Source organism: Amia ocellicauda, chromosome 18, assembly GCF_036373705.1.
Source record: "Amia ocellicauda isolate fAmiCal2 chromosome 18, fAmiCal2.hap1, whole genome shotgun sequence".
NCBI classification, from domain to species: domain Eukaryota; kingdom Metazoa; phylum Chordata; class Actinopteri; order Amiiformes; family Amiidae; genus Amia; species Amia ocellicauda.
In genome coordinates, this window is record NC_089867.1 from 13,071,088 (window position 1) to 13,088,606 (window position 17,519).

General features: G+C 37.6%; 1 protein-coding gene across 2 annotated transcripts in view; it reads left to right on the forward strand.

The window, feature by feature from the left end:
• Positions 1-10,492, forward strand: part of arpp21 (cAMP-regulated phosphoprotein, 21) — a 72,432-nt gene extending 61,940 nt beyond the window's left edge. For both annotated transcript variants that reach the window (XM_066690906.1, XM_066690907.1), the window contains 2 exons: positions 9,593-9,744; positions 10,065-10,492. In XM_066690906.1, coding sequence (XP_066547003.1) covers positions 9,593-9,744; positions 10,065-10,322 — 410 coding nt within the window. In that variant the 3' untranslated portion in view covers positions 10,323-10,492. The remainder of the gene's footprint in view (positions 1-9,592; positions 9,745-10,064) is intronic.
• Positions 10,493-17,519: the final 7,027 nt, after the last annotated feature.

The following is a 17,519-nucleotide window of genomic DNA, read 5'->3' on the forward strand; positions in this document are numbered from 1 at the left end:
CTTTACTTAGAACAGAGCATCCTTAATCCTTGTCTCTGCACTGCAATCCATCAAACCCATCGTCACATTGCCAGCACTGCCGTGTAAAATAGGAGCTGGTGCTCTCCTGGCTGGGCCCCAGATTTGCTGACAGTATTGAGTTAAAAAGTTAGTGGAGCATTGTGGAGGGTGAAGTTTCTTTACAGACAGTAGACATCACGATAAGATTATAGAACACTGTGGCTGTTTTTTGTTGTCTTGTCTGTTTTAAGGATTGTGAAGACAGCAGTGACATTTTTCATTAAGACTGTGCGGTAGATCAGATTACATTCAGGTGTCCTCTAACCTGAGGACCTGGATACGACTGATAAAGAAATCGTAGGCCTTTGTGTTATTATTTCACATTTGACCCATTATAAGTTATTGTTTGCTTATTAAAGGTTTTCATGATATAGGTGTATGTTTATAAACATGTTATAATGGAAACAGTGTAGTGTTTATTCAATTGATATCTTCTTTCTGTTGTCCTTTTCAAAATTGATTCTTATGTGTTTGATACAGTATCTTTATTTGGAGATTAATTAGTTATTCATTAATTTGTTCATCCCTGTCACAAATTTGTAATTTCCAAGAGTAAACTATGTTCCAAATACTCCCAAGATTCCCAAGAATTTAGCCACTCCCACTCCCACCGCTTATAGTTGCTGGTGAAGATGATACATGGGCTGTCATTGTTTAAAATGTATTTATTTAAACTAATACGAACAGTTAGAATCAATGTGATCTGAATAATTAGACTTTCATATTTCCCACATGTTAATTTGATCCTGTCATAGTTATTGTGGCTCATGACTGATGACATCGTTTCTCACCTGGGACTGAGTAAATAATGTCCAGCAGCAGTCTGATTGCTATTCTATATTGATTGCATTACTGTGATCCTGTTATCTCTATCGTTTGATTTCTGAAGCTAGACCGAGTGTTTGGTGTGCACCAACGTCACAGCATTGCTTAATAACATTTTATGAGGAGAGGAGCAAGACAGTGAAAGATGAGAGAAGGCTGCACACATCTTATTATTAGATAAAGACCTGCTGAAATTTCGAAAGTATCAACTGGCAAAGAAAAGCTAAAGAAGTGAGAGCACTAGTATAGTGTATATTGATCTTTCTCCAGGCCAATGTAAAATTCTCTGTCAAGCATTCATCATAAAATCAATTTCATTGCTCATAAATCTGAATTATTATGGTATTATCTGTACAAGTATTATACATTAAAGTCTCTGTCTCCCTTTCCTTTTAGTTTTTGCTCGTTTTCTGTCTCAAAATTTACATATGTACAGAGAGAGGGGGGAAGTTCGGGACAAAGAGGGAGAAATTGTTTAAGGGCTCGGATTATTATTATTGCTCGTCTTAAAATCAACAAGGAGGAAACTAGCTTTATGAATACATTAGTGTTGTTTTTTGATGTGCTCTGATCACCTCTCTGTGACCCATGTCTGTAATCCAGTGCTGCTGATTACCTAAAATGGGTATGCCTGCTGGCTACAAGGGAAAACTTAATATGTGTTTCAAGTGTATTTGAATTGCCACAATAAATCAAATCTGCCACAAAAGCATGCGGTACCATATTGTGGTATCTTGATACATTTGTATGTTTCACCGCCCTTGGCAGTTATTCTACTATTATTATGATGCACAAAAATCTTCTGGTCAGCAACAGCCTTCTCAATTACAGGCCTTTCATGTTGGGGGAGGGAAAGGAATTGGTGTGGTTATAAAGGCTCTTTATTATTAAGATTTGTTTAGTAGACTGTGCTACTATCCGAGAATGACCTCTTACAATATTTGAATCCAAGGCATCAATTTATAACAGAGCTCATAAACGTGCCGAGAAAGTGTTTGTGTTAACATAATGTTAATGTTACATGTCCATACAGGTTACATTGTTCCATTTAGCATATGGCAAAAACTATTGTCCAGGATTTCCCTTGAGGTGGTTTGTGAAAGGGCTACATGTTATTTGGATAGACCCATAATGTAACTGTAGGGTGTGGATGTGATTATTTAGTGGCACAGGTAACATATGGAATGGTCTTACAGTTACTTTTAGGTTGATTCTGAGTGATGCGCTGATAGTTTAAGATTTTTCATTTGGATCAAATCTAAGGGTGGAATAAGAGTTTGTATAATAATGTCTTTGTATCATGATCCAAAAAATATATATTGGGGGAAAATATAGTAAGGTGCTCTTAGAATTCTTGTTTTTGTGGTAAAAAGAAAGATACAAACCCCAATTTCTTGGTGAATTTGATGTCTGGAGTGCTATTGACAGTAGACACTAAACTGAGGATAAAGTGGGGAAAATGCTGTTCAAGATTGCTTGTAATAATAGTTATCCAGCTGATCAGGATTGATAAGTGGGAGTTGTCTTCCCCTTCTGGAGAGAGTTAGCCTCAATGACTGACAGCCCTGTTCTTCTGTGATCCTGAGCACCCTGCAGTTTATTTTAAACTATTAAGTTGTACAAGAGATGGGGTAGTGCATAATCAATCTATCACCAGAGAGTAGGGTCCACTAGTAGGCTGTCATTACCACTGGTTACCACAGTAAATAAGTCAGATCAAACAAAGGGCTGCTATTTTTAGACCACTTCTGCTGTCTCCCCTGAAAGCTTTTTGTCTGTTGAAGGACAACGGTACCATTTCACATCATGGCTGTGTGGGGTTTGTGTTGCACAGGATGAACATACTAACATTTCCTGTCTGTGCTTTGTAAAATATACCTTTTAAAATTGAAATACGTTCTGTGTTGTGCTTTAGTATGATATTTGATAATGAGTGATGGTATCTGACACTGAGTGGTAATCTAGACAAGGCTCAACAGATAGAACACATTGAAAGTGCACAGTGTCCAATAATTTGGAGAAGCCTGCTGTTTTAAACTTAAGGTCATGTAATACTTAGTCAGTACAATGCTTTTTACCACATCATGGGCTGCTGTGACATGTTTGACTACCATGTGAGTGGAAATAAAGACAGCTGTTAGTAAAGTGATCCTGAAAAGGTTAAATTGTTTAAAATGTTTGTTTATCCACAACTGTGCCAATCAATGTTGTTCATGCTGTAGTGTCATTGATCAATTATTGATATTCTAGTGGCAAGATGTCTGAGGTTTGGTTATTGAATTCGGCTCAGAATCTCTATCCGTGGTAAAGACCTCTTTTTAGCCCACGTTCTGTTGATTTGAAAAGCTATTTCAACATGTGTCCCTCTTTTTCTTGGGGAGCACAAATAGGATGACTTGAAGTAAAACTTTCAAGACAGGAGTAAAATTTCTTATAAGGTCCAAGATTTTCCAATAAACTGTGATTAGCTTTCAGGCAGACAACCAATTGATCCTTCCCACTGTCAAGGGACGGTATACTGTTAAAAGCCATTTTCCTGACTGGAAGCTGGCTGACCAATGTAAATAGCTCTGAGGCATTCACACTATATCAGTCTGGTCTGTCAGGAACAGCCGTTGTTGGTTTACTGGCGTAGCTTTAAACCTCTTTCCTTTGTGTCTGGGGAGCATTATGTTTTAATAATTTGACTAAATTGTGCATTTAAATGAAAGTAATGGCTAAAATTTGGGTTAAATATAGGCTAGGCATATGGTTAGAGTCATTGATAAAAGTAGGCTTTAATTAAGGTCAGGGTTGCTTTTCTACTAACTTAAACTAAACTAACAAATGTAAAATATTTGTGGCCTCTTTGTTTAATTCTGTCAGGAACTTTTTAATTGAAATAAATTAGGATTTTAGTCTAAATTGTTTATGTATTTATAATTGTATTTTACGCACGTGTAACTTTTCAAAATATTCCTCTACCTTTCTTTGGGTAAATACTGAAGGATATAATAACAAAGGAGACCTATCAACTGTCTCCTTTGTTGTTGTATCCTTCAGTATGTACCCAAAACATACACACATACATAAATTAATAAATAAACTGACCCAAACTAACCTGACATGACTTGGCCTGTTCACTCTCACCATTTACTCTCACTTTACTTTAATGGAGAAGCTGTCTGGACACATTACCGAGGCAGTAATTGAGTAGCTATGCATAAAAGCTTGAATAACATCAATTATTCATATACACTGGAAATCCGATTTCTCTTTCTGTTTCTTTTTGCCAAGAAATCTACCTTCCATTAATTCTGTGACAAAGTTTATCTTGATCACATGGTTACATTTCAGGTTTAGAAATTGCTGTGTCAAAAAGCAATGCCGTTATTAACCCAAGACAGAGGAAACTGACAATGTTAAACTGTACGTCTCCCTTAAGATTTTCCTGCTTCCATGCCTCCGTGTTTAAAATCAATTATTGATCTGCAATTCAGTTGAGATTCTGGCAATGACGGGGACGGCTCTGCTGCCTCTCTACATCTTCTGTCGATGTGCATTAGCTAAGCTTTGGTAGAATGTGTGCTTTTCAAAATCTGATCTGGCCTAATCGACATGAAGCCTTGAAGGGACAGTATAATCGGTGGGATCCATTATTTCAAAGAATACAATTGCACTTAGCTCTGTAGTGAGTAGGTGTGGCAAACTTAGGATAATGGTGGTGTTTCTTTTTAAAAATCAACAGAAAAGTGGTAAATCAGGGACCTTTTGTAAAACTATTATGCTACGGCTATTATAAAATTAAGCCACTGAGCTGCAGAACTAAACAAGGCCTGGGTGGTAATGATCGAAAATTAGCCTTCCTGGTACAGGTTATGGATTCAAATGGGACGTAATTTCTGTGAGAGCATGTTAAAGTGGGTCATAATGATTTAAGCTTTTTCTTTAGTTTCATGCCAATTACCTTCCTCAGAGTTTAAATTAAGGGGCAATATGTTTTTTGGGAGTGTATATAAAAAGGTCAAACATTCCATATCAGTCATTTAAGGTAGCTAATGAGATCTATTTGATTAGGATTTATATTGTATATAGTTATGGGTTTAAATCTTTGGTAATATACAGCATTTTTTTTAGACTTCCTTTATAAAGTTTAGACATAGGTTTTCTTAGTTTTGCTGTGTTGTTTTTGTTGTTTTCTTAACACAAAGTTATTTCCTCAAAACTACAATCACCACAAATAGCTCATACCAGTTTGCTCCAGAACATATAAAACGCAGAATTTTTTTTAAATAATTTCATCTGATTTCAATTTTACACTGGAGCAGAGCTTGTCGATCTGTTGTAGATTGTGTTGTTAATGTGGTGAAACACATTCAATATTGCTTCTAGGCCTCGATTCATTCAAAACTTCCACTATAAGAAGTGTAAATCCATCATGAGGGTGCATTGAATATTATACGGTTTACTAGTAGTACATCAACAGCTATTGTTTTGTAACTTGGAAGGGACTCATTGGGGCCAGAGACTGGTGACCCTTAACACTAAGATCCATTAAATGTTATCACCAGAGTCGGATACTTGTGTGGCTCATGTAACAATTCTAACACTGTCAAAAAGTCAGGTTCCTATTGGCTGTCCTGTCTTGTAAACTCCTTGGGCTTGCTGGGAATTTGCTATTAACAGTATGATGGAATAATGTTCCCACTGACATTTGTCCATGAAAAGGGGAATTGGCCACCAAAGATGTGCTGATTCTTATTTAGGTCAAGGTGCTGGTTCTTTGAGTTATGATCTGAACTTGATGACATTGTTGTATTGAGCTTTCGTCACTGTGTACGCTTCTATGATCAACAATATTATATTTATCCTGCCAAACAAAATAATACTCTTAAAAATCACTAAGAAATAAATCCACAGACAGAGTTGATTCACATTTTATAAGCTGGCTTTACTAATGTTAGTATTCTACCTCATCTGTTAGACCTGTTTTACAGCATTCGGTAAGCTATTTATCTTAGTAGGTGATTAACAACAATTAAGAACCAATTAAGAACCTCTTTTTGGTTTTGCACATGTAAACACATCATTTGGTTCAGTTATTTATGTGTGTAGTGCAGAAGATCTCGGAAGCTATCATGCCTTTTGATTCTTTTCCTGCTTCATGTGAAGATAAAGGTGTCTAGTGCATGACTGGATATACACTTAGATCATAAACCTGCAGAGAATTAGGGATATAAAGGTACTTCCATGAGCAGCACACCGTGGTATGATTTCGAATTAAACAAGGTGGAACTGTCTCTGGAAGAGATGACAACCTGCTAGTCTCTGAATGAGGATCAGAAGGCATCAGATACAAGATCACAGTTTTTCACCTGATAAAAGGCTAATATGGAAACAACACATCTCTGATTTCCCTTGTAGTAGTATTATGATGATTATGATTATCAGTATGATGATTATTATTATTATATTTCCCTTAAAGACACAAAATAACCAGAGGTGCAACACATTCAACCCCATTTCACACATGAGTGCTCCCTTTGCACAGCGCTGTTTTTATTTCAGCGAACACTTTCGCCCAATTCAGCTCTTCTGCACTCCGACGCTGAGCAGTACAGCAGCAATCAAGCATTGTTTGTGCACTGAGGCACGGAGATGCTTGTAAGCCGTGGATGGCCTTGTGAGAAAAAGATGACTCTCTGTTTTGGGATGGCTTAGAAAGAGAAATGCCTTTTGATATGCCGAGGAAAAATAATAACTTTATTCCTCATGAGCTGTAGGTGCTTATCTAAAGCTGGAGATTAGTAGCCAGTCTGGGAAACAGCGCAATTGTGCAGTGGGGAGGCCTACCTCAGAGGACAAGCAATGCTCCTCCAATTCCACCCTTTAGCTGTTTAACAAAGATCCCCTGTGCTGCAAATTGTCATGTTTTATTTGTTTTTATACTACATCGTTGTCTTTTTCAGAAGATCTGTTGTGACCCTTAATGGGAGGTTTTTGCAAGCTACAATCAGTTTAATTGATTCTTGAATATCAACAGCATTACTAAAGTGTAACCAGAACAATTGCTTTTCCTAAGTCTTCTAAGAAGGTTTTCATCCGGCAGTTTCAGAGAATGGAGTTATTTTTTCAGATCTACACCTGCTATTTTGTGGTTTGAGGTTTTCATATCGTAACATCTGTCCAAAGTAGTATCTCATTAAATAAGAGATTACATCTTGTTGAGACATGAATACATTTGTTTTTTAGTTTAGTGTATGTACTTATGTTTTGGCATTGTTATTTGCTCTTATGCACTTAGTGCTTGCATGACAAAACTACAAATAAGAAGTTCACATACTGTCAATAAGAATTCTTACACCTTATTCTCTTTTTCATTCTTCCCATCAATTGCTGACTTTTGTGTAGCATCAAAAGCCTCAACGAGAGAGGAAAATAGCACTCCCATTGTCTGACACAGAACAATCTATATCAGACCTGGATATCTTTTGCTACAGCACTGGTGATCATATTCTTTACCCAGGATTTCTGGAGGCAGCTTTTAATTAGATGATAAATCACACAGAGAGAAACAATGAAACCCAACCGCATTGTTTAGATATTTAGATATGTTCCTGGTAGATTCCATTATTTTGTGGGTGCTCAGGAGCATCAAGGCTAAAAATACGCCATCGAGGCACGGCTCACCAAAGCCCAGAGCCACTAATGGATGGGTATTGTTGTGTGGGTTTCACAGTATAGCAGGCATTGGGCTTCACAATGATACAGTGTCTGCAAGATTAATTGAGATGCTTTTAATCTAAATGCACTGTGAACTCTGAGGAGGAATAATTAGCTTTGTTCCCCCCCAAAAGTGTACACTTTGCAGATCATGTTAAGAGATGAATGGCCTCATAAACTACAGCTCACAGAGGAAGTGAGAAATCCTGCCTCTTTGGCTAGGTGCTGTCACAGTGTGTCAATGAGACTCCCTAATTTGCTACAACTTAAGATGTTTTTCAGTTTTGTTCATCTTCCCCACTGAATGAGCCGATGCACGCTGTTGGTTTTTGTTTCCAGCCAAATGTATGAGTTTAATATGGGGATGCAAGTATTTACAGTTTTTGTTTTTTGTTTTGTACAATTTTGTTTGTTTGTTTTGTTGAATATTAGGTTTACATCAGAAAAAAACATCTCCCCCTTATAACATCCAAATGCCACACCACCTAGATCATAAAATGAACTCTCTCTTAAGTGTTTTATGAAAATGCAGTGGTTAATGTTTATTTTTTTTCATTTAACCTGGAATTCACAATTACCCATTCATGTTACACTTGGGTTTCTAACTTTTGTTGCATAAAACTTGTCACTAAATGTGTCTCTAAATTCACCTCCTGCTTTTATCACCAAACATGCCAATTTTAGGCATCATCTTTGTAGCTCAGTGGCTGAAATATCATATAGTGATTTGGGAGGTGGAGGAAAGGGGCGAAAATGAGGCATACATAAATACACCCTCCTCAAATTATGGGGTTTAAGTCTAGATCATAAAACAGTTTTGCTTCTGTACACTCTCAATAACGAATAACTCACAGAGGATGCTTGCTTGTTTTGATTAATCATCCAGTAAGGACACGGTTAGCCTCATAAATTGAGAGCAATAAAATGACATTGTTATTCAAGTGTACTTGAAATCACAAGTTGAAGTGGTAAATATTGAATCTAGGCTAAACCAAGAAGTAACGGGAAAACCAATTAGAAGCCTACTTCTCTGACAGGGATCCTTCAACTGTATTCCTTAAATATCTATGTATTCTCTCAAGATTTTATTATTTTTACATTTACAGGTTTTAATAATTTACGATACTTCATCCCATTCTTATTCTTATTGTTCATCGAGGAATAGAAGTGTTTATTATTTATAAAAATATAACCTCACTCAGTGTGTAATTTATGAAAGTGAACTGCAAATCCCCATCCAGGTTCTTGGGGGGGTTACAAAAGAACAGAATTAAAAAGCTGTAGTCTTATTTTGGCATTGGGGCTTACTTGAAACCCTGTTGAAACAATAGAATCCTTCATCTTTGCAACCCTCTGTGCATTTAATTGATTTCAAAGGTGTTCATGTTGCCTGCAGTAACATCATCGTGTGTAAATTATTTTTTACAACCCCACACTTGTTTAATCTCTTTCTGTGCTTTCTGAAGATTGAATCTAAACTGAAGTGTGTAATTCTTCACCGGGGGTCTAGAAAACAATGCATATGAAAACAACTGTATTAAAAATTCATATTTTATTCAATCACTTCCACAGAACAATGTTATTTTTCAAATGAATCATTTTAGAAGTAACTCACAAGCTCAAGACACTGAGAAGACATAAATAATACTGAGAAGAAATAATGGAGCAATTGCTGCTTTTTGTTTTGCCCTGTCCTAAAATGTTGGTCAATATATGTTAATCTTATGGAAACTGCTTATCTCTCACACACACACACAAAGCACTTAACATCTTTCCTGAAAAAGATGTCCTGATTAAAATATTATCATAAATGACCTTTGGGGATTTGTGTAATGTAGTAGAAGGAAATAGATTTTGAGGTATTTAGATGGTATGATATCTTTGAAAAGGGTTGCATGGTGTTTGATTGTTTGACAAATGCACTGTTTTTGAGATCTCTGCTGTTCAGCCTTTTATACCCCTTTTTCCCCCAATATATATATATATATCGAATTTGTCTTTGCAGGTTATCAACCTGTTCTGTCCAATCAGCAACAAGGGTTCCAGGGCCTCATTGGGATGCAGCAGCCACCACAGAACCAGAACTTGATGTCCAGTCAGCAAGGGAATCAAGTCCCAAGCATGATGGTCCAGTACTCATCTATGTCTTCTTATCAGGTGGGTACATCATCATCAACTACATAACATAGTGTGGAAGACCATTCTTAAGAGTCTCTATGGGGCCTGAAAGAGCTCTTGGATCAGTCAGCTTCTAGCATTACTTTGTTGTTTAATCTCTATCAGATTTAGCTCCATAGGGTTCCTGGTGTCAAAGCATCTCTTCCTCCTTGCCCATTACCAACCAACCAATTAATGGATATTGTTTGAATTCATTAATTCAAACCTGTCATTTACATTTCATTGAAAACAGCCTTTAACAATCTAAGTGCCATGCTGAACAACTGTTTTTTCATCTTTGTTTTTGTGTGTTGATCCAGGTGCCAATGACCCAGGGTTCTCAAGGAATTCCTCAACAATCATACCAACCAACAATCATGTTGCCCAGCCAATCAGGTCAAGGGACCCTTCCCAGCCCAGGGATTCCTGTGTACTGCAATGTCGTACCTCCGTCTCCACCCAGCAACCTGCGACTGGTCGGCCCTCACTGTCCTTCCAACAATGTGCCAGTCATCCAGGCCAACTGCAGGACAAACTGTACGAGTATGAACAATACCGGATGGCAAGTCAAATACTGACACTGGCCGCACACAACTGGGAAACCTTTTCAGTGCATTGTTGGACACTTAAATTATGGCCTTTAAAGAAAGAGGATGACAGCATAATGGGTCGAAGAACTGAAATGTTAAACGTTTCAATCAGTGATGGAATTCTGTAAAAAAAAAAAAAAAAAAAAATTAACTACAAATGTTTGCTGGTAAATGGTGCATATTTTAGTCATGTCTCTGCTAGGGACGCCTCTGTAGCTTAGCTAAGTGACATGCCTTCACTGAGTTAAGACTTCTTCCTTATCACTGATCACCACTGTGTAGATTGTAATAAACCTGAATCGGATTAGTTTTGTACTTTGTGTTAAGTTTGTGAAGCTATTTAAATATATATATATATATATATATATATATATATATATATATATATATATATATATATATATTACATATATATACATAAAAAGAAAATGATATTGTACCAAAGCTGTAATGGATTTAAGAATTGCTGTATTGAAGGAATAATTTATATACACAATAGAGTTTTATATGGATATATACTGTATTGTAGTGTTTAACCACAATAAAATTATTTGACCTCATGGAGAAAGGTCACATTTCTAACTCCTGTGTATTATCTCTTGATTTTGTTTTCTTTACTTTTTATCTTCATCAGATTATTGTGTATTTATAATAATACTGTACCAGCAATGGTTAAGATCAGTCAATATCAATAGCATATCATATCAGTCCCTTTTATGGAGTATAAACAGCAGGTGTGATTTTCAAATAGTAATTAGTCAATTAGGGGTTTCCTGTAACCAATCAGTGTAGTCAAAACATTTTGAAAGACAATTCAGTGCTGTTAGAGGAAAATATAATTTTTAGTTATCAACGGTAGTTTTCACAATATGTATGAATTGTATCTGGTGGCTTGATTCCACAAATCAAGCTAATTTACTTTATAAATGAAGAAAAACATTGTAGGTTTAAAATTGTGTCATCATAATTTGTGGAAATTGTAAAGAATGACAACAAAACAGCCAGATAAAATTACACAACAGAAAAGAAAATAGCATAATTACAAAGTAATCCAAAATAGATGGTTATTTGGTCTAAATTATTCAGGCCTCGTGCAAATTTCAAATAATAGCATTTGTAACATTCTGAGACTGAAAATGATAGTATCCATTTAATTGAATTCACAGTGGCTGTTGTTCTGCAGAAAATGTATGTTTTACCAGAGAGGCTTATTTGGTCATGGTATTGAACAACATATTGATAAACGTCAAATAAACCGTTGTGCATGCAAAATCTGCAAATACGAAAACAATATATTAGAATTAAGCAGTTCTATCTAGTTTTCATTAAAACCACAATTTCTAAACAGTTATAATAATCACAAATATTTTTGACAATTTTCAAAGCTCTGGAACTCTATGCCTTGCTAAACTACCCTGTAAATAATTATTATTATTGTTGTTGTTGTTGTTGTTGTTGTTGTTGTTTGATGTATGTGTCACAGGAAGTGATGGGCTGATTATATAATTATTGATTTGTTTGGTTTATCATGTCTGGGTTAATGCGTTTTATCCTTATTATTGTTATTTATTTTTGTTATAGTTTGATGTCTTCCATGTGTATTTAGTATTTTGGTATTTAACTGTGTACAGTCTCGGCAACATTGCACTGAGCAGTGCATGGGAGGGGCCCCAGAGCTTCATTCTGCAGTCAGATTTAACTGTTTACGGTTTACTCCTGAATTTTCACGATGATTTCGAAAGGGACACTTATACTTCAACATCTGTCTCGACTTACGTCATCGGTTAAGGAGCCAATTATGACATAACTTCAGGGGATGACTGTAATTTTGTGCACGTTTTTGTGAACTAAGCCTATATTCCCCCGGAGGACACCTGTGGCTTATGAAGTAGATGCCTGGCAACAGTCATCCCCCAGTGCAGAATTTAACCTGGTTGCGGCGAGGGAAGGCGAGGGTACTGCAACAAGGAATGGCGACTCGAACCCAATCAGCGGTGCTGCGCTGATTTACAGACTGTTACTCTGATAGACGGTGTTCCTAGAGTACCAGTGGCCAGCGGACATTCAGATTAAGCCCATGGATGAATACAGAAAAACAGACTTCAGATAATGCACAAAGCTAAGTATTATATTGCTGTCTGGGCCTAGACAGTGATTGGTTAATGATGAGAAATGGGTTATTTACTTTAAATAGGGGTTATTGAGTTTAGATAGTAACCCAGAGTGATTTGCAAAGCTTTTTTGAGCTTCAGCTCCAGCTGTTGCATCAGCTTCTTTGTTCTGTATGGTATGTGAAATAGAGATAAAAGTAGACAGAGGATTCTTGTGAAGAGGGTGAGAAGGAATTAAATAAGGCACTTACCTGTAGAACCCTGGTGGCGGCTCCGAGTCCTGATAGCAGAGTTTCCCCAAGAGTCCTGACTCTGTCCTGACTGTGACTCTCCCCTTGGCAGGGTGGGCAGAATGGGACGGGCAAAAGTGCGGGCTTGTGAATGGAGCAGTATAAGGCAGCCCTACCTGTGTACTAGTGGCTGTCCTAACTTCCACTGCTTTATCTCCCTGAGGTTTGATTTCTGCTGCACCTGGACGAAGCAATCCACTCGGACACCGCTGGAGGGAGTCACATATACAGAGACCAGATGGGGATTTTGCATAGGACTAATGAACTGATTTGCCTGGACTGGGGGCTGGATTTCTTGGTGGGAACAGTGGTCAGTTGAATAAGTCAGTTTTAGCATAGGCCATGGAAGGAAATATTGAATTTGTATTAATGGTTTTAGAGGTTTTTTTCTATTTCTATTACAGGTTTTAGGATAGTTTATGCCCTGATAAATAAAGGTGGTTTTGCTTAGTTATAGATTGCCCGTAGCCACAGAAAATGATACAGTGTACCCTGCCTGTCAGTGTAGTTGTGCAACATGTGCTTTGGTTGCTGTGCCAACCTGGAAAATGGAGAAATAAAATACAAGAACTGTATATGTGTGGTGTCCATTGTGGGAGCTTCAGTATCTTTGCCAAATTACTAGAGTAATGAGGGTTAAGGGTCCCCTCAAAATTCAAAGGGGCAGCACTGTCTATTTATAAGGACAGTGTGGTCACCCATGACTTCTGTTTATTTATTTTTTAATTACACTACCATAAGTAGTTCTGTGATGAAGTAGGTCACATAAAAGTACATTCCCAAAAGCACAGTCTAGTGTACTTCAACACAAAACACAACATCACAGAGAACCTGTGACAACAGCAGCTGTCTGGGCTCTGTGTTAAGGTCAAAAGCACCCAAAGAATGGAATGAAAGAGTGGCATTACTTGAGTTGATTGCCTTGCAGGGGTCACCCATTGATGTAGGAAAGTTACGACTGGTGTAAGAAAAAAGTGAGCAGAATAAAGGTAGCTCCATAGCAGCTCGAGGGACAGAGTTTCAAAGACCAGCTGTACCCTAAAGGTTAGGATCAAAGCATAAGCATTGGATTCTCGATATAGGCACTGGAAGTGGGACAATCAAAAACATTTCACGAGATCGAAAACCAAAGCAAGCAAGAAGACGGAAAAGGTTGGCGGTGTGATTGGAATGCATACGATGCTAGACAGCTTGGTAATCAGGCCATTAAGATCTAAAAGCTCAACGAGGGTAATGGAAAACATTGACTACAGCAATCTAGCAGAGTCAAGGAGGCTAAAATATAGAAATCATGGAAATGAGTTCATTGGCATAAGTAGATAATGGCTTAGACTCTAGAAGATTTTCAGTGATGAAATTAGGGTTACAGGGCTTTGGTAAGAGGCTTTGATGGTATATTGCCATGTGAGTTTGTTGGAGGATGGTATGATATCTATTACCTTATGTAATTGCATTTGGGACCCCACAGATATTGAAAAGTCAGGCAGCATGTTTGGAGGCATTTTCAATTCCAGTTTGTATGCGGTGTAATCAGGCCCAGGATAAATCAAAACTTCGACCCACCTGCCAATTGTAAATTCTGATACTTGATGGCTCTTTTCAATGGATAAGTGCAAGATGCCTGTGGCAGACAAACAGATAGTGATATTTTTGGTGGTTGCCATTTGCAGGGAATCAAATACGTCATAAAACAATATCTAGTTTTGTGTGCTTTTATTTCATTTTGTTTTAAAATATGAATTTTTCACATTTGCAAAGGACATTTAGTCTTGTTCTTTCCGTTTTATAATCTTTGTAACATTTTAAATCAGTGGTGATACAGAATCTTCTACAGTATGGGCTTTGCTGCTTTGTCTTCTCTGGGCTTCGTAGCAGTCCTCTCTTCTGAGTCTAGAACTGAACAAACAAGCTACCCATCACGATTTGTCAAGGCTCCCCTGTTTTTACCTGCAGATTGCAACATAGCAATCCTCAAGCACCAGGCTTCACTGCATTGTGCCACTGGGGTTTTTGCCATCAGTTAAATTGGATGCACTGAGCTGTTTACCTTGGGAGCTAGCAGACAGATACATGGCACAGGAAGCTCAATCTGCCACAAGGCCTCTGAAACAGTGAGGCCAGCAAACCCCAGCCAAGTTCCCATTCTTACCTGTGAAAATGCCAAAGAGAAATCCATGCTTCCCAGGGACCCATGGCCAAGATGAGCTGCTACACATTGCCAGGTCGTCAACCACTGCTGTCCCATATGAATCGAGCTCATCTAACACATCATACAGTATGCCCGTCTGCCAATGAATCCAATCTTCTAACACATTGTCTGGGTGCTTTTCAAAGCATTCTGCTCCATAGCTAAATGACTTTGTCATTTTTTTAAGTAATTGGGAAATGATTAAAGGTTTCAAGCAAGTAATAGGCACGGACAAGATAACTTAAATACATTTGCCCACTTAAATCTAGTTTGGGGAAATAGATTGGCATTTGATACAGTTCCCAAAATGTGCAACAATATTTTACTGAAGCAAAAAAGCTTTGAGAGAACAGTCAATGCAGCTAGACAGGAAACCATATAGATATTTGTCTAACTATGATTTAGCCAAGCCTGTCGGGTACAACAGCTGAGGTGAGAGCTGTTATTTAAACCCAATAACACCTCAGTTATATTTCGTATATACCTTTTGTACATTCAGCATTCTTTTACAGACCGACCAAGCTATATCATGTCTTCTGCCAATTTTGCAGTTTTGCTTTAGTTGTTGTTTGTTTGTTTTGTTTCTCCTATCTATCATTTGTAATTCCCTACATCCCATCAGTACTCCAGTGCAGCTGGAAAGATCCAGTCAAGCAGAGCTTCTCAGCATGAAGCACTTTGCTCAATGGTGCTAAATTAGTAGGCAGCTTCTTTAAGATTGTACTCCTAACCAGTCCCTTCAAACTAAGGACCCTGAGCACTACAATCCACAATATATATATATATATATATATATATATATATATATATATATATATATATATATATATATATATATATATATATATATATATAATGTGAAGACTCACACTGCAGTAAATATGTGTGTGTGTCAATATATATACTACATTGTGAGTAAAGATACATTACCTAAGTATACAGGCTGCAACTAAGACAGATGGCGTTCCCATGCAGTCTGTATAACTCAGATGTTTCTGTTTTATTGCTGTTGTTGTTTGTTGTAGCTTTAAGCCATTAATGAATTCATTCTTGTGCTCTTTTAAAAGATAAATAAACAGCATGCTTAAAAGTATGAGTCTGCTGATCAGCGCAACAGATAAGACAGACTGTCTAAAAAAATCAATACATTTATGATCTGTTTTTTTCAGGAAGAATATAGTTACAGGATACTCTCTCTTTTAGCAAGCAGTCTGCAGTTGTTCATTGGCAGTTGGTCTTCAGTACAATGTCGGATTGCACAGCCTGTTGAGATGTGGTGTGGTAACATCGTGTAGGGAGTCCAGCTGTGTCCTGTAGCTGTTTTACACCTGGGTGAATTCTCCCCATGCCATCACACTGTCTACACCCGATTGATCGCAATGTACATTCACGACTCCAGCCTTCTCCCGTTTCACCCTTCTCTGTGACATCCATCCGCAGCACGGAGCTTGAAGTTTGACGTGACTGTGTAGGAGGGGTTGTCTCGCAGTGCTGGTGTGAAGCAGCCCATGGTGGCCTCTGATGATTAATAATGCTCAAACAACAAATCTCTTTGCACGCAACCCAGCCAGCCTGGATGCATTCTGCTCCTCAAATCCTGTGACTAGAATATAGTATATATAGTCTGATGAAGTTGAGTCACCTGGTGCATTCAAGACACAGCTGGATGTGATTTAAGGATCAATTATCTAAGGCAACTAAACAAGCAATATGGATGGATTGTCCTCCTCTCATTTGCACCCTCTTTGTGTGTTCATTATTGATTTAGGTGTTATATTGGGCATGCTCCTGCACGGAAGGCTTGTAAATCCTGAAACCAGCAAAATGTATTATTGTAGTTTTTTGGTAATATGCATTTTAAAAGTGTTTCCCAAATAGCCGTGCTGCTCATAATATTTCAGGCCACGTCATCACGACTGTATGAAAGCAAACCCTTTGGAAAACCGAAACCTATTTTAACTATCACTGCAGTCTAAAATATTTGGACATAAAACTGAACTTCAAAGGACATCTTGTGCTGAAAATGTTGGATGAATACATTAATCTATAAAGAAATAAGCACATAAAAGGTCACTTCAGTTCAAGCTCAAAGTCAGCAGACATATCTATGTTCTGGATCCTGTGCCACAAACTCAAGCGATGACTTGCATTGATAACTCCTACTTTGTACCATCTGGGACCATCTGTCTGTTTATGATCCGGCTGCACTGACTGGGGAATTGGGCTCATGCTGCAGCCAGACATATGCTGTGAGCGACCTTCCATAAGACCCAGTAGACTTTTGCCTTTATTCAACTTTTAGCACTTCTGGTAACCTGGGGGATTTAAACATTGTACTAATTGGAAGAATTGTACTACATTGCTGTGTTCTCTTCCTTTCAAAAACATTATTCAAGCTTTTAGTGTGTTTAAGTGACCAAAACACACTCACACACAAAAAAAAAACACTTGTACTTGTACTGCAACAGCCCATTAAGATGCATTTAGGAGAAGAAGGAGAGGATGTATAAGAAGAATAACCACATGGAAAGAAAAAGGTCGTTCAATAACGTAGGCATTAAGAAATGAAAGGCCACTTGGTACGAGACTATTCAAA